At 37.8% G+C, this 18750-nt stretch overlaps 2 protein-coding genes across 6 annotated transcripts in view; both read right to left on the bottom strand.

Annotated features, from left to right (window-relative positions):
• The window catches only part of LOC128028543 (anoctamin-8), a 44058-nt gene that overhangs the window by 13727 nt on the left and 11581 nt on the right, over positions 1–18750 (bottom strand). The gene's annotated exons all lie outside the window — the stretch shown is intronic.
• LOC128028562 (plasmalemma vesicle-associated protein) overlaps positions 11485–18750 on the bottom strand; it is a 40871-nt gene continuing 33605 nt past the window's right edge. For 2 of the 5 annotated variants that reach the window (XM_052615830.1, XM_052615841.1), the window contains exons 2-6: positions 13960–14223; positions 13517–13589; positions 12627–13339; positions 11981–12449; positions 11485–11874 (exon numbers count right to left, since the gene is read on the bottom strand). In XM_052615830.1, the coding sequence (XP_052471790.1) occupies positions 11810–11874; positions 11981–12449; positions 12627–13339; positions 13517–13589; positions 13960–14223 (1584 nt within the window). In that variant the 3' untranslated portion in view covers positions 11485–11809. Of the gene's footprint in view, positions 11875–11980; positions 12450–12626; positions 13340–13516; positions 13590–13959; positions 14438–16736; positions 16904–17357; positions 17406–18750 lie in introns of those variants that run through there. The other 3 variants (XM_052615820.1, XM_052615839.1, XM_052615812.1) reach the window with 3 other exon arrangements.

Consider the following 18750-nt stretch of genomic DNA (forward strand, 5'->3'; position numbering starts at 1 on the left):
GACGAGCTTTGTAAAAATCAACGGATTTCCCAATGGCAAGGCATAGAGGAGAAACAATAATGTACAGTATGTGGAAAATAATGTGTTTTAAAATGCATTTCATAAACACATTTCATTACACCAAATCCACAAAATAGTGTTCTTTTAAGCAGCATCATATGGCCCCTTTAAAGTTAAATAGCTGAACATAAATATTGGAGCCTGTAAAATGCTCATTTTAGATGAAAATTTCAGATGGCACTTAGAGGCTTTTGCATCTGAACTCTTCATAGTTTTAAAGGGGTCATATGATGCTTTTTGTGTATTTGGTGTTACAGAATATGTTGACATGCTTTAATGTTCAAAAAACACATTATTTTTCAAATACTGTACATTATTGTAGGTCCTCTATGTCACACCTCTCTCAAACATGTCGTTTTCTACAAAGTCCCTCCTTCCAACAAGCCCAGTCTGCTCTGACTGGCCAACTTACCCATTGAATTGTGATTGGCCAAACACCACAAGCACTCATGGGAAATGTAACGGCCCTTTCCAAAATCGACATCTTTCAAAATAAATGCAAAGACTTAATAATGTAAAGTTAATAATGTCCTTAGTTTTACCATCAGTTTAAGCCCGAAAGGGGAACAGAGTGGCGTGAATGATACAGTGATGAAGCTCTTATGTGTTTGCACTTTATTTAAAAACTTAATAAGAAAACATACTTCCAGTAGCTGATTCAGAAGCACTAGATTGTCGTAGCAAAGTCAGAATTACCTCCTCTCCTAGGTCGTCCATAAAATGTGTTGCATTCTGTTGTAAGTAATCTTAAAGATTCCTAAATGCATCTATTTTCGGAAGACCAAATAAAATGTTTTTGCTTTTGCCTAGAAACACACAGCATCTCCCTGACATGGCTGCTTCAACACTAAATGTGGTTACTGAAACCACGCCTTCTTTCTTTTACGTGAACATTTGGGCGGCATTACCCAAATATTTCCACACAGTGACATAGACATGTGGGGGCGTGTTAGAACGAGCCGTTTTAGGGGGCGTGGCAGAGTCTTAACTTTGATAAAGAGTTATTTGAGACTTTAGTCTTTGCAACTTTACAGATCTTCTTCTTGCACCAAGAGCTTGTTACACTCCAAAGAAAAAGGAAAAATTTAAATCGCATAATATGACCTCTTTAAGTGAGAATATATGTCCGACCCAGCAGTCTAAACTGTTGAGTAAAAATTAAATAACCAGTGAAGTCCCTCATTAAGTGAGTAAATCAAGCAACCCACGTCTAACCACCCACATAGCAAATGTCTTCTGGTCAAGATCCAGGCCACACAATGACTTTTCCCTCGGCCCAAGTACCATAAAGAATGACAGCCCTGAAGTGGCCCAGAACTGGATTAAAGACTTGGGTCACACATGGGCCATAACCGGCCCGAATCTCAGCCAGTTAATCAGCCTTAGCTGGCCCTGATCTGGGCCAAAACAGGTTTTATTATTGGTGCCAATTCTCAGCCTTAAGTAAATCAGAATCCAAAAATCTGGGCCACACCTGATCCTTATATGGCCCAGACCCAACCCAGACAGCAAGCAGTGTCGGCCCAGATCTGGCCCACATCTGGCCCACATGAAATCCATGTTGGCCAGATGATCTAGAAATGCAGTTTGTCAACTGCAAGCCGTTCTATTCGCCGCGGGAGTTTCACTCGTTCATTCTGGTTAGTGTTTACATCCATCCGCAAGCGCACGTGAGCTCAGCTTTACAGAAACTTGCTGATCAGATCACAGAGACAGAACAACAACACCCGGACTCTGTTTTAATCATTCTGGGGGACTTTAATAAAGCCAATCTCTCCCGTGAACTGCCAAAATACAGACAGCACATCACATGTCCCACCAGAGACAGTAATATATTGGATCACTGCTACACCACAATAAAGGACGCATATCACTCTGTTCCACGAGCAGCTTTGGGAAATTCTGATCACTGTCTGATTCATCTTATACCATCCTACAAACAGAAACTTAAATCTGCTAAACCTGTAGTAAGGACTGTGAAGAGATGGACCAGCGAAACGGAGCAGGATTTACAATCTTGTTTTGACCTCACTGATTGGAGTGTTTTTGAAGCTGCTACCACCGATCTGGACGAACTCACAGAGACTGTAACATCCTATATTAGTTTCTGTGAGGATGTTTGCATTCCTACCAGGACTTATTTAACATTCAACAACGATAAGCCATGGTTTACAGTAAAACTCAGACATCTTCGTCAGGCCAAAGAGGATGCCTACAGAAATGGGGACAGGGTCTTGTACAATCAGGCCAGGAACACACTGAACAAAGAAATCAGAGCGGCTAAAAAGACCTACGCTAAAAAGTTGGAAGACCAGTTTTCTTCCAACGACTCAACTTCAGTTTGGAGAGGACTGAGGGCCATCACAAACTACAAGACACCATCCCCTTGCACTGAGGCTAATCAACGGCTTGCTAACGACCTGAATGAGTTTTATTGCAGATTTGAAACCCCCAACACCCATTCTGACCATCTCCCTGCACAACCATTAACACCTCCTGCAATCCCCCGTTCCACACCTACTGCTCTTCAAATCTGTGAAGATGATGTGCGCCAGGTCTTCAAGAAGAACAAAAGAAGAAAAGCACCAGGCCCAGATGGTGTTACACCAGCCTGTCTGAAAATCTGTGCTGACCAGCTGGCCCCCATCTTTTCACAGATCTTCAACAGATCCCTGGAGTTGTGTGAAGTACCTTCCTGCTTCAAACGCTCCACCATCATCCCCATCCCAAAGAAACCCAAGATAACAGGACTTAACGACTACAGACCTGTGGCTCTAACGTCTGTCGTCATGAAGTCGTTTGAAAAACTGGTTCTGGGTTATCTGAAGGACATCACTGGACCCTTACTGGACCCCCTGCAGTTTGCTTGCCGAGCAAACAGGTCCGTGGATGATGCAATCAACATAGGATTGCACTTCATCCTGCAACATCTGGACAAAACAGGGACTTATGTGAGGATCCTGTTTGTGGACTTTAGTTCGGCTTTCAACACCATCATCCCAACAACCCTCCAGACCAAACTGACCCAGCTCTCTGTTCCTAGCTCTATCTGTCGGTGGATCACCAGCTTTCTGACAGATAGGCAACAGTTAGTGAGACTGGGGAAATTCACATCAAACAGCTGCTCCACCAACACTGGCGCCCCTCAAGGATGTGTTCTCTCCCCTCTGCTCTTCTCCCTTTACACCAACGACTGCACCTCTAAAGACCCCTCTGTCAAGCTCCTAAAGTTTGCAGACGACACTACAGTCATCGGCCTCATCCAGGACGGTGATGAGTCTGCTTACAGACAAGAGGTTGAGCAGCTGGCTGTCTGGTGCAGTCTTAACAACCTGGAGCTGAACACGCTCAAAACAGTGGAGATGATCGTGGACTTCAGGAGAAACCCCCCTGCACTTTCCCCACTCACCATCATGAACAGCCCTGTGACTGCAGTGGAGTCATTCAGATTCCTGGGAACCACCATCTCTCAGGACCTGAAGTGGGACAATCACATTGACTCCATTGTAAAAAAGGCCCAACAAAGGTTGTATTTCCTTCACCAGCTGAGGAAGTTTAACTTGCCACAGGAGCTGCTGAAACAGTTCTACTCAGCCGTCATTGAGTCTGTACTGTGTACTTCTATAACTGTCTGGTTTGGTTCAGCAACAAAATCGGACATCAGAAGACTACAGAGAACTGTTCGGACTGCTGAAAGGATTATTGGTGCTCCCCTGCCCACCCTTCAAGAACTGTATACATCCAGAGTGAGGAAAAGGGCTCATAAAATCACTCTGGATCCCTCACATCCAAGTCACCCCATTTTTGAACTTTTGCCATCTGGTCGGCGTCTCAGAGCCGCAAATACCAGAACAGCAAGGCACAAAAACAGTTTCTTTCCCCAGGCAATCTACCTCATGAACAGTTAAATGTTCCCCACTTATGCTTATGCAAACAAAAGTGCAACATCCTTATATTTATTTGTTACCCCTCCATCCTAGTACATCCCTATCTTTTTCAATCCTATCCCATTATCATGTATAGCACAATTGTTTATACACTTATTTATTTGGCTACCTTTTTTTTTTTTTTTTTTTCTGTGTGTTGGTGTCTCTGTGTACTGGAAGCTTATGTCACTAAAACAAATTCCTTGTATGCGCAAACATACTTGGCAATAAAGCTCTTTCTGATTCTGATTCTGATGTGGGCTGGATCTGGGCCAACACTATATTGCTGTCTGGGAATATTTCATATTACCTTGTATATTACTAAGATCGCAATTACTCATTTTGTGAAATGCTTTAATGTAGACACAAACAATGCAAATAAAGTACAGTACATTAAACTGAACTGAAAATCAGACTTAAAACCCGCACATCATGTAACTGTGCAATAAAAAAACGTATTGCATTGGTTTTTCTATTTATTTTTATAAAGAACAAATCAACCAAAAGAGTGAGTGTATAAACTATACAGTCTATAAGAGAAACGTAACAGATAGACACATGTAACTTAATCATAAGAATTTATTACATATGTTTCAAAGAGCAGTACCACAGAAGTCCAAATGGCGATGCATTGCAGTTGCAGTCCACTCTGGTAGAATATAATAGTAGTGTGAGAAGCAGGTCATAATTTAAGTTGTTAAATGATAAAAATACTATCCCGATCCACTCCCTCAACGCGTTTCTGATTCAAAACACACACCACCGGAAACACGGCATGTCGCAATCTCTGACGAAACCGATGAAAGCCAATGATATCGCTGCCGTAAAACTTGTTGTAAAACTTCTTAACGGCACATTTTTAAATAGTTACTTTTGCTACAGAGGAAGGAGATACATATCGCAAATGAATGCGGTTTGAATTTGAATCTGTTTCTCACACCAAGTATCAAATGTATACAGGATTTAAATAAAATAAAATACCTTCATGATCATTTTATTTAATGTTTGTGCATGACAGCATACTAATGCAAAATGATGTGCCCGCACTCTCCATTATAGATCAGTGTGTGTCCCATAGTAAGCCAAATAAATATTACATGATAATGGTTAAATACTCTCTCCCTTTCTCTTTCTTTTCATGTAAGGATTCTAAGATTATTTGTACCAAGAATAATAATATAAAATTTAATAAAATTATAATTAAGTGCAGTTTAATGCACTTGACTGATTTGCTTAATTTTTAAATGATATTGTTTCATTCTGTTTTGACTTCCCATTTCAAATACTACATTTGAAAAATACTACACTTCATTAAAATGTATGTGATCATTTAACCATTATAATGCAATATTGTATTTATCTTGTTTATCATGGGTCACATGCTGCCAGATTTTAGCCTGATTTGGGCCACATATCACCTGACTGAACTGGGCCACACTCCTCCCATCAACAATCAGCCCTCATGTTGTTTGCTGGATCCCTGCTGTGCCATCATTGCCAAACATGGCCCAGGTCTGGCTGAAAGGGTACAGGAGGCCAGCAGTGCCACCTTGAGGCCACATGTGGGCCAAGTCCGTTTGCTATGTGGGCATATCCCATACAAGTGCAAACTGCAGGTCCCCCATGGAAAACCAGTCAAATACGCAGTCACTCCGTCCTTAGCACCATGCTACAAACACCATCAGGTAGGCAGGCCGGAGGAGTCAGACAGGCAGAGGACAAGCTTCAGCAAGTGGCAGAGAGCAGCACACCATCCCCGCATACCAGTGGGAAATATTTTTTTTTTTATTTATTTCGGTTTGGTCATTTACAGATCATTCAATCCAATCATTCAAAACATAAACACAATGACCTGGTGCAGGCAGAAGCTAAAGCTTATTGTGCCTGCCCTTAACTTTAAAATCATAAATGCAACACATTAATGACAACATCTGTTCATAACATTAACATTAACACATTAGTGGACCAGTGTCCACCACACCAAAAGCAAGCCGCTTTAATTAATTTTCATTCTGTTGAATATTTTTCCATTGTTATTCTCTTGTAAATATTTTTAAACTGAAAAATAGACATGGCTTGTTTTAACTCATTACAGCAACTATTCCATAATTTAACTCCTTTATTTGATAAACAGTGTTCTCTTAATGTAGAATGTACTTGTGGTTGATTAAATATACATAGTCCTCTGAGATTATAATTACTTTCTCGCTGGGTAAATAATATTTGCAAGCATTTAGGAATTTTATTATGTTTAACTTGGTAAATAAACTTTGCCGTGTACAAATCAACTAAGTCATAAAACTTCAAAATTTTTGATTGAAGAAACAGTGAATTACTTGGTGAATTGTAAGGTGCATAATTAATTAATCTGATAACCTTCTTTTGTAATAGGAAAATTAAATTGGTTCTAGTTTTATATGTATTTCCCCATATTTCAATACCATACGTTAGGTATGGTGTGACAAGTGAACTATAAAGTAAATGTAGTGCATTTTTGTTCAAAATACATCGCAACTTATACAAAATTGCAATCGTTTTTGATACTTTCTTTTGAACGTTTAAAATATGCGGTTTCCATGTCATTTTACAATCAATAATTACTCCAAGAAATTTTATATGATTTACTCTTTCTAATTCATTTTCATTAATAGTGATCCTAATCTGATTATTTATCTCTTTATTACTAAATACCATAAATTTCGTTTTATCTGAATTTAGTGATAATTTGTTCAAATCAAACCAATTCTTTAATTTATATAATTCTTTCTCTACCACCAACACAAGCTCTATAAGATTTGGGCCAGAACAATAAATTGTTGTATCATCCGCGAAGAGAATAAAATTAAAAATATCCGATACTTTACAAATATCATTTATATATAACAAAAATAACTTGGGGCCCAAAACGGAGCCTTGCGGAACGCCACAATTAATTCTCTGAAAGCAGGAGGCTGCTCCATTTAAATAAACATATTGAAAACGATCTGTTAAATAATTTTCTAACCAAGAATATACATTTCCCCTAAATCCATATTTTTCCAGTTTATATAATAATATTCTGTGATCGATGGTATCAAAAGCTTTCTGTAAATCTAAAAAAACTCCGATTGTATGTAATTTTTTATCTACTGATTGTGATATATTTTCTACCATTTTAACAACTGCCATTGTTGTTGACCTATGAGCTCTGAAACCAAACTGATATTCATTCATTATATTGTTCACTTCAACATAGCTATCTAATCTTTTAACAAATAATTTCTCTAGTATTTTTGAAAATTGTGACAACAGAGAAATAGGTCGATAATTACAAAACAAATGTTTGTCGCCACCTTTATAAAATGGGAGAACTTTTGATACTTTCATTTGGTTTGGGAATATACCCGTTTTAAAGGATTGATTACAAATATATGTAAATGGATAAATAACATTTTCAATAATATTTTTAACCATAAACATATCGAACCCATCATTATCAATTGACTTTTTATTCTTGCAGTCTTTCACTATTTTCAATATTTCATCTTTATTGGTTGGGTTTAAGAAGAATGAATTTGGACTTTCATATGTAACCCCAATTTCCATTCCATTATTTGGAATGGGTACAATTTTCTTTGCTAAATTATTGCCTATGTTTACAAAATAATCATTAAACTCTTTAACTATTTCCTCTGTATGACATATTGTATCGTTGTCTTTTTTAAAGTAATTAACACTATCCATATTGCTGTGTTTTTTATGTATTAAATCATTAAGTACCTTCCATGTTCCCTGAATGTTTTGTCTATGTTGTGTCAGCAATTTTGTGTAGTAATCTTTCTTATTATTTCTAATTATATTCACTAGTTTATTCTTATACGTTTTATATTTGCTTTCAGCATCTTGAGTTCTGGAATGTATAAATTTCCTGTATAATAAATTTTTCTTCTTGCAGGACTTTATAATTCCTTTAGTAAACCACGGTTTCTGCATATTGCATTTGTATGTTATCGTTTTAATTGGACAGCATTTATTATAAATTTCTAGTAATCTCTCCAAAAAAATACCATAAGCCTCATTTGGATTTTCATAACTATAAATCTCATCCCAGTTACACTTATTTAATTCCATTTGCAGTGTTTCAATTGCTTCAGATGTTCTATGTCTCACTGTTCTTGAATATATAGTTGGACCTAATGGTGTTTTAAACACATTTTGAAAACATGCAAAGACAGGCAGGTGGTCACTAATATCAGTCATTAGAATACCTCCATCAATTTTACCAATATCATTTGAAAATATATTATCAATTAATGTTGCTGATACTGTTGTTATTCTTGTTGGCTTTGCTATTACTGGGAATAATGTACTATTATAAAAAGCATTAATAAATTCTGTGGTCTTCTTATGTCCACCTGGATTAAGCAGGTCAACATTAAAGTCACCACAGACAATATTTGTCTTATTTCCATTTGAATTGAACATGTTCCCTATAAACCCATTAAAAATATCCAATGATGAACCAGGTGTTCTATATATACAGCAAACAATTATATTCTTTTGTTTTTCCATACGAATCTCAACAGTAACACATTCTAATATATTTTCAATAGTGGTTGACATACTAGCCATTATATTACATTGGAGACTTGAGTCCACATAAAGAGCGACTCCACCTCCTCTCCTATCTTTTCTATTCATTACAAACATTTGATATCCCTCTAATTCTACATCTGCTAATTTGTCTTCGTCCAGCCATGTTTCCAGAAACAGCTACAACACTAAATTTTGGCAACAGGTTCAAAAAGTCTTTGATTTTTGAAAAGTTACTCCACAAACTCCTACTATTTAAATGTATTACAGAAAAGGCATGTTTCATATTCACTCCTCTCTTAAACTGTTCTTCCGTATAATAATGACAATTTGGCTGACTACACAAATATTTATCCGGATCAATATCTCTTTCAATGTCATACTTACTATAATTTCTATCATCTATCTTGTAATCATCCATATGTAATATATTGTCATCATCAATTTTACATACTGCCATTCATAAAAAATAGACTAATGTAACAAAAACAAACATAAACTAAGCTAAATTCTCTACAAGTCCGTAAGATAGTCCACATGTCCAACAACAAAAGAAGTAAATCTTCATAAAGTTCATCACCCATTTTTGCAGAGAGAATTGTAATCTTCTTATCTTGAAAAGTAGTCTTAGCGGTATTGAATATGTATCTCATACAGTTTGCAATTAGAGTTACTTGAACTGTTCCAGGTCTTTTGTTTCCCTTACCATGATCACCTTTGATTCTTCTGGCAACCCATTTGTACGGACCAAAACACGACCATTTCTGGTCCATGTCGCCTGTATCTTCTTTTGTTTCCACAAACTCCTCGCTTGCCTCGCAATATTTGCGTTCTTTCTGGTAAGGTGTTCGTTGATGTAAACGCCACTTCCCCTTAACTTGCGTGCTTGTCGCAGTAAGTCATCCTTGCGCTTTCTGTTCGCAAAGCGAATTACTATCGCCGGATTAGCAGGCTTTTGCTTACTGGGAAGCAGGTGACAAGCCGATATATCCTTCATGTCAATGGTAATGTCCTTTTTTGCAAGAAAAGTTTCCACTTGTTGCTCCAGTGTTTGCAGCTCCTCTACCGGTGCGTTTTCCCCGTCCATAGCACGCCCAGTGCCAGCTGCAGCTACTCGGGCATAACTTCGATGCTTTGTTTCCAATCCATTAATGATTACTTCGTCTACTCGCATATACTGTTCTAGGTCATCAATTCTTCTCTCTAACCCATTTATTACCTCATCCTTCTCCGAAAGAAGTATTTTTAGATTCTTCACTTCATCCACCAGCGTCACTATCTTAGCTTGCTGCTGCGTCGGGTGTGAAGATGTCTTTAGACATAAAATTTAGCGATATCTTCATTTCTTCCAACTCATGGGTTAATTCAACTTGTGGATCTATTCTCTTAGGCGGCATGTTTTGCAAGTATTGCTTCGTATGCTTCGCCATTTTATTATATTTTTATAAAAATATATAATCTAGACCCTCAAGATAATATGTGTAAAGGTCAACAAGAGATGGTTTTGGTCTTTAATGTCTTTACCAGAATGGCATAGAAGGTCCAAGCAAATAGGAAATGCAATTATTGCTTTGGGGGAACAAAGAATGCTAGTTTCTAGACACAAAATGTGATGAGTTGTGAGGTAGGAAGGAGCTAATAATAATCAGCACCTATGTGTTTCCTGACGGAGGGTGGAGAAGGGATATTTAGCCTACCTCGAGATGCAGAACTTATTTTTAAAAGAAAAATTCTTCATGTTAAAATGGAGCGTGGCAGAAATATTTTTTTTAAAGCCCAGGGGGACCATTTAATCTGGCTCTATTCAGAACTATCATGACGAGAAAGCTCAGGATAACATCAGATAGTTTATATAATGTTCAGAGACACTGGCACTAAACAAGCCACATCCACAAACAATAATTGCATTGTTTTCTGTATATATCTCAGTGTCTTTACAAAGATAGTTCAAAGATGTTGCTGTCAATGTCCCAGACGTCAGAGCCACCTTCTTTGAGAACCGGAGATCTTACTGTCTTAAGTGGAAAATCGCGTATGTCAAACAAAGGATATCCTTTGAGCTGGATGGCAGGCTCCTTCTGTGACGCCTCTATATATTAATTGGCGCCCTGTTTCTTTGCTTTTGTCTGATCCACCTTTTTGGCATTCCTGGTGACAGGATGCTTTTTGACATGGGAAATCATTTTAATTGTTTTACATTATGTTCAGGTAGTGCAGCGTTGCCAGTACCTTACTCTGCATTTAAGATTCATTTATTTCTTCATTCACAATACTCACAGGCTGCATTTTCAATATGAACCCTATTTCAGATTGATTCCATGATTTCGTCAGAATGCATTAATGCAATCACTTGACTGACTTCAACCTTCCATGCAGTTGGTTGAGTGATGACTCTGTATGGCACTTAAATGGATTTGCTTTGGTTGGAGAGCGGCTCTGTTTTAAATAGTGCTTCCCATTGACGCAAAACAATGACAATAGCCTGATGCTTAGCCAGAGCTATTTTAAGCTTATTTTAAGTGGACCCATTGAAAATTTCATTGATATTTTTTCTTGTACGTATGTTCACTTTACTGCATTGGTGTCATACACCTGTGGACTGGAGTCATTGTGGTTTTTATGTAAACACATTTGTTCTGTTAATTTCCGGCTTATTTAGAGACATTCTAGGACTTTGTACTTATGTAAGGTTCAGAGCTGAGCTGTAATTATGAATAAAAAATATACATTTATAGTATATTACAGTGTAATACTTAACTGCAATAGTATATTAACAGTATATCCAATCCCCTTTTTATATGTAGATAACCATCAGACCCCGATAATGTGACTTTACTTGTGTGTCTTGTATTCCTTATGGATTATGTCACCAATTATTAAAGAAAGTGCTAAAATAATTTAAAATGAAATATAAAACATGTTCTGCTTATTTTTCATTTATTTATTTATTTTTATTCCATGTAGCGAGAGACCAAATACCAAAAAGTCTACAAAAATACTAAGAAAGACAATTGTAGTGAATGATTTATACAAGATACATATATATTTATAAGATATATACAAGCATAAATGATTTTAATGCACAAAAGACATTATCAGCTTCATCCCACAAAATGTAAATAACATTCATGTTAATAATTAGTATTAATTACATTACAGACTTACAGGGTCAGTATATTAGGTTTTCTCTTTTCAAACTGTTATAGACAGTTCTGGCTAGGTTTTTGCCTGGGGTTGTGCCAGGACTTTGTTCACTTCCCTGAGTTATTTGGGACTAAATAACGATGCAGCTCCTTCAAATGGAGATTTATCTGTGCTGTAAATCAAACATAAAAGGTTAGGAAATATTCATTATAAAAATAAGCACAAAACACTAAATGATATATCAGTTAAAAGACTAATACCGCTTCTGCTTGGTTTACCTTGGCTTATTTCACTCCCACCAACTGGTATTCTTGTTCCTCCAAATCCAGGTGTGTTAGACCCAACTGAGCCAACACCTGCACCTCCAATCACTGGTTTTCCCATCCCTACTCCACTTGATCCTGTACTGCTGAAGGCTGTCATCCCTGCTCCACTTTGTCCTATATTGCCAGTTGCAGTAGGGTTTGATCCAGCATGGCCAAATCCTGTGCTGCCCAGTCCACCTGAAATGGTCCCTGTCGCCCCTACAGCTGTATTTAAAGATCCTGTCACACCTGATCCTGTGCTGCCCCATCTTGGGATGGATCCTAAACCATTAGGACTGGAAAATGCTGGCCCAGTGGAGCCGGTCCCGGGCCATGGCATGTTTGGTTTGCTCAGGCCTGTTGAACTCAGACCGGTTCCACCAGTATGAGGTATGTTTGGAAAACCGTAGTTGTTCATGAATGGGTTAGTTCGCATTGGTGGCTAAAAGAATATTAAAGTACATTATAAACACATATTTAATTTATAATTGCAAACATAGCTGTTTGTAATATTAAAATAAGTAAAATTATGTAATTTAATCATTTGTATATATATAAAATTAAATCAATGTGCTTATGTCATTGTGTCATATGTGTAAATATACAATAGTAACCTCACCTTACAGTTGACAAGTGAAGTATTGAGAGTCTCAATGGTGTTTGTGAGCATTTTAATTTCTTTTTCTTTCACTGAGAGAAGGTTTTCTTTCAGGTTGTTGTCTCCTTTAAGCCTTCTATTCTCTAGCAGAAGTTTTTCACTGTCTTTGTCATTCTTGAGCTGAAGTAGCTCAAGAGTTTTGCGATTCTCACGATTCATGGCACTGCGATTCTGATTGCACCAAGTGGTGTCCTCTTTCAGGCGTTTGTTCTCTATCGTATATTTGGCATTTTCCCCATTAAGTTTTGTGAACTGGTTTCCCACTATGTCCAAGTATGACTGGAGCTTGTTCTCAACTTCTCTTGAAAGACTGCTGCAGTTTTCCCGAATATCTTCAAGCTGATGTTTTTGTTTATCACATGTTAGTTGGAAAGAAATGTGTTTTGAGAAGAGGTCATCGATCCTTTTGAGGAATTCTTTAGTGACATCAGGGATTCCTTTTAAAGAACTGACAAGATCATTTTTGCACTTATCTTGGTACAAGAGGAGCTCTTCTTCAAGGAGAGCCTTGTCTCGCCTTAGTCTAATTGCTTCCAAGTGATACCCATCCTTTTCTTTGTTGGAGTTGTCCAACTCAGCTTTACTAATGGCCAACATCTGAGTAAAGTTTGCTTTAACCAGCTTCAGCATTTCTCCTGACTGCTCAAGCATACTTTGCAACCGTCTGTTGTTGTCTTGAAAAAAAAATGCATATAGTTGAAACAGTTCACTGAAAAAATGCTTGATTACCTTTATGCAAGAGTTACAGTCAGTGTATTAAATAAACCTGAATAAAAAAATTGTACTGAACTAATTTGTAAAAATAAAATACAAATATTCAGTGTAAGATTTTTTCTAAAGAACCATCTCACCATTTGGATCTGGACAAAATGTAGGAGGGCATCCACGAGATACAGTCATTCTTTTTTCCATCTCATATCGTGACTGTAAAAAAAAGCACAAACCTGTTAACTGACATTCAAGTGACATTCATTTTAATGCTCTAAATCTCTATTTGCAAAACTCTTGGAAGTTTAAAAGTTTAAAAGCCAGCATTTTTTCAGAACGTTCATATAACCAAGGAAAAGTTCTTACAACATTAAAAAGGACAAAACTTTGACTAAACTTTTTGAAATTACTGTTTCGTAGCCTAAAGGGAATGTTAAGAAAACATTCTTAGAACAACAAACATCAGGCAATTAAATGTGCCTTTACCATTTACTCTTTTAAAACACTAAAGCATTCTCTTTTGTATGAAAAATGCATAATGTTATCTACAACAAATAATACATTACAATTTTGCCACAAATCTCACATTTGTTACTTGCATGTTCCTTATTGTCATAGATGAGATGTTCGCCAGTTTGCGTAATTCAGCCAGAGCTTTGTCATTGATCAGCTTTGCAGTGAGAGTGACGTTCAGAACTTTGGTGAGGTTCTTTTCTTTCCCACGGAGAATGAAATTTTCCATCGTTAGTTTGCTAACACTTTGGTCCAACTCCTGCACCCTCTTTTCCTCCACCGTGTGCTCGGGCTGTCCGTACACCAGAAAGAGCACCAGACTCGCAATAATCAGAGACTGGATGAGTGAGGAGAAAAAGAAGACAATCTTCATGTAATAACCACAGCTCTTGCCTTTTGATTTACGCATCTTCTTAGCAGCCAAGCCAAAGCTGGCCTGAGAGTAACTACTGTTGTACATTATTGCTCAAATGTGGCCTCATCAATAAAGCCCCAGCTCCTTCACTATGCAAAAATGTTCTCCTAAAATATCAAAGGCAAAATAAGAAGTTAAATATGTTAACGCTGCAGGCTTATATTGTCTTTTTGCACCTCCCACTGGATGACACTTCCCTGTTCCACCCTGTGGTCATGATTTCAGAGGTTAGAACAACATCACGCACTGACCAGGGGACGACTCAAACTCAGACAGTACATTGTTCCAACATGCATGTCCTGCCAAAACAGATCCTTTTGTTTGACAGCATGTTGGCACTGGACAAAGCACGTGGTTGACGGTTTGACTACGTGCTGTTTTGAACAGATATTCAGAGATGATTTGAATCTATTACATGACATTATTTTATATTGGTATTATGTAACAGATGCTCTAAAATACTTCTGATTGACTCATTGAAATTTTCTACACATTCTTACATGATGTCTTAAATTGCCTTTGAGCAAAGTATTTCTCTCCTTGACCAGTTTTAGTTTAAACATATTGCAGTTAAGTTACTAGCCATAACTTTGTGCTTTTATATTATATGCTGTAGCTGTTGAGCCATATGTTTCTAAACATCATGTTTTTTCCTGATATCTTATATAGATATCTTAAGAGCCAGAGGACAAGAATATTATGAAAGCATGTGGCTTTCCTGCCGGGAACTGTTGATGTGCCACCCCGATTCCAAGAGGAAGCAGTAATTCATAGCTGTGTCTATGTGTGACAAACGCAGAAGGCACTGTCTGGACACTTCTTAAGTAAACTACTGAACAAATGAAGGAAATCAGTAATAAACACAGATGTATACACATCTCCTGACATTATCAAGAATTAATCGTCCTGTTTACCTGTTTCTAAAATACGGCTGATGTTAAAATTATCATCATCTAACAAGATTCACTCACACACTGTTGTTTCAAATGTTTCCAAGTAAACTTGCCAACATCACCTCATTAACGTTAAAACTTTTGTGCTATGTGTTATTTTGTGATTGTACTGAAGACTTCAACAGGTAAAAACAACAGATAGAAAAAAAGAAAGTAATTAAACATACTTAAAAATAATGAAGCCTGTGATTCCGGATGATCCATAGAAAAAAGGATTTAGGAGTGACACAGCTATAAAATGTTAATTTAGTGGAGTAAAATGTTTTAGTTGCATGGCATCAGGAATTATAGGTGATACATGGTTTGATACCTAAACTAAAATGCCACTGAGACGTTATTAGTTCTCCACAGGTATAGTAGACCTCCTTTGGATGCTACCAGGCAGCTAGTAAAAATAATGTTCTAAAAGAGTTTGATAAGATTCCCATTAAGTAATGAAATATTATTTTTTGAATGTTCCCTCTAAATATTGTACATTCATTTTTTATTTTTTTGTCTGAACATTCTATTTGATTGTTCCTTGTTAGCTGGACTCAAACCGAGCAATGTTTTTGTCGAGCCACAGAGTCAGTGTTCACTACCAATTTCAGATAAATCCATTTCTGGTACTAAACTGGATTTATAAGAATATGTTGACATACAAAAATGTACAGAATTCACTTTCAAGACCTGTGAACGTAGCCTCTGAATCCCACCACTAAGGGTATATTTCCAAATAACACTTGGAATAACACTGTTGTAACATTTAAGTTAGGCATACACAGTGCAAATTCTGATGGTCGGAAGATCGTATGTCCACGGCCAAGGTCACGTGTGAGTGTATCTGAAAATCGTATGGACGAGGTGATATACGACACGTTTTTTCAACCTGCCAATTTCCGATGGAAAAGCCCAAAGTTTATATGTAGTACAGTGAAATATAACTGCTTTCCCTCTCTCATATGCATATAAAATATTGATACAAGACATGACTGTTTCCTACACATACATGTTCTTTTTCAGCAACAGGAAACCGGAACGTCTGGTCACCCTAGTGTGTGTGTGTTCTTGTATATGCTTTATGGGGACACAAATGTCTATAATGACATGGGTATTACAACGTAAACATGGTTTATGAGGACACTTCCTGTGCCCTCATAAACCAAATGGGTTAAAAAAACTGAACAGTGTTTAATTTAAATTTTAAACAATTTTTAAACATTTTAAAGTTAAAAATTTTCCATGATGGATAGAGCAGAGGTAGTGTATGGGGATAGAATATACAGTTTGTACAGTATAGAAAACCGTTATGTGTATGGAGAGTCCGTGTGTGTGTGTGTGTGTGTGTGTGTGAGAGAGAGAGAGAGAGAGAGAGAGAGAGAGAGAGACAGAGAGACAGAGAGAGAGACAGAGATTGAGAGAGAGAGAGAGAGAATTAAAAAGCCTAGTTTTATACTATAGCTAGCATAGGATAACTGTAGCTAAAAATAGGTAACATCTCACCTGATAAATGTAGCTCTTGGGCAAGCCGCTGTAAAATATCATCACGGACGACCCTGTCATGGTACACGCTGCTAAAAACATCATACATTGCTCGCTGTTCCTGGGTCATGATATATACTGGCAAACTGTTTACCAATCACGTTTCGCAAACGGCAGTGCAAACTGTGTTACACGCCACTACCAACACGTGATGGGTAACTCGCAAAGTACAATGTTCCTCCGTGTTTTCTCAGCACGATTTAGCCAGAATTACCCTGACCTTCCTGCCAGTTCAGTGAGTTTATCCTCTTGGTCAATAGCATAGACTGTATAAAAACTTGTTGGCTTCACGAGAGAGAGCGGGAGGTTGACGCTTGGCCAATAATCCACATTGGTCAATTTAAGATAGATCAACAAATCATCTTGTTCAACCGCACACATATCACAAATTCAAACCGATAGCTCATGAACGGAGCCCGGGAGGTAACCTGTAGGAGGAAAAAAAATATCTGTGCCGACGGTTTCACAATCTGTCCCCTCAGTTTATAAACCGTACTCACAAATTCGTAAACTGTTCCATCTGATTAACAAACCGTACCCATTTACAATCCGTGTGCTTAGATTTTGTAAACTGTAGCCTACCTTCGATTTTTGAATCCATACCCACGAATTCATAGTCCTTGCACACGCTTTCACAATCCGTTTCCTCGGATTTGTAAACTGTACTTGCGGATTCATGCAGCAAGCTCCTACGTGAAAACATACAGTTTTACTGAATATTATTATGTGGAATAGGCTTACACTAAAGTGTCTTAAGTGATTCTCTATCAAGTGTAGCCTAGTAAGAGGTGGAATACAATGATTTAATAATAAAGATGTGCATCAAAATCTTGTTTAATTTGTGATAAACTTAGCAATTGATTATTATTGTATAATAAACCTGGCATTGTGACTGACTCTGGAGTCATTTGTAAGTCATTTTGGATAAAAGTTTCTTATGCATAACTTGTATATATAATATATAATAATGATGAAAAATAATTACAAAAAAAAGTTTTTTTAAATTAGGATATTATTTTAATTTATTGGTTAAATACATTAGGGCACTTAAGACAGTAAAAATGTATGTCATAAAATAATTCATAAATGCTTTATTTTTAAATAACCTTTTACAGTTTTGGAAGTCTGTTGTATAGGACTTGATGTTGATATCCCTTAATGCATACTTGAGGCACCGATGATACTCCGTGGGATGGTCCATTGAGTGATGGCACCCTTTGGGTTGTCAAGTTGGCACCCTCCTTCCTTGGTGTTTTGCTAATAGGCCCACAACACCTCCAGAGGGTTCAGCAGTGAATCCCAGCATCCCAGGTTCACTCCCTAGGTGCAACTCACTTGAAGACCCAGGCAGAGTCTTTTCTCTTCGCCCATAGCCACTGGCTTGCATTTTCTGCAGCTGCGGAGAGGTCTTTCACTGCCTGCCAGTGGGGCTTTCCTCGCACTCCCATCTCCCTGAGTAGCCTGGATGTTGAGGTGGCTACAACCCCTCTGCAGCTTACTTCCACTGGGCGTAATTTCACATTCCAGCCTTGCTGTTGCACATCGGTTGCAAGTTCAGCGTACCTCATTCTTTTCCGTTGATAGGCCTTCTCCACTGCACCCTCCCGGGGCACGGTGAGCTTGATGATGTAGACAAGCTTGAGCGAAGCTGACCCCAGAACAAGGTCTGGTCGCAGGTTGGTGGCTGCGATTTCAGCTGACCAGAGTCTAATCTTATGGTGGTGAGGTTGGCTTGACCCTCACCCTCCCAAACAAATGGTGTTGGCTGCCACTGGAGTGATGGGGGAGGAAGGGCATTCACACTTGTCCATTGACTTTCCAACACTGCTGCAAGACACTTTAGCAATTGGTTGTGTCACCAGTGTGGCGGAGCTAAAAACTCCAAGATCAAAAATTTTAATTATTAATGTTGTCTCCGCCCATTTTCGTTTACCAAATGAGGAAAAAGGAAATGAGGTAATCTAATAAAAGGAGG

Source organism: Carassius gibelio, chromosome A2, assembly GCF_023724105.1.
Source record: "Carassius gibelio isolate Cgi1373 ecotype wild population from Czech Republic chromosome A2, carGib1.2-hapl.c, whole genome shotgun sequence".
NCBI lineage: Eukaryota > Metazoa > Chordata > Actinopteri > Cypriniformes > Cyprinidae > Carassius > Carassius gibelio.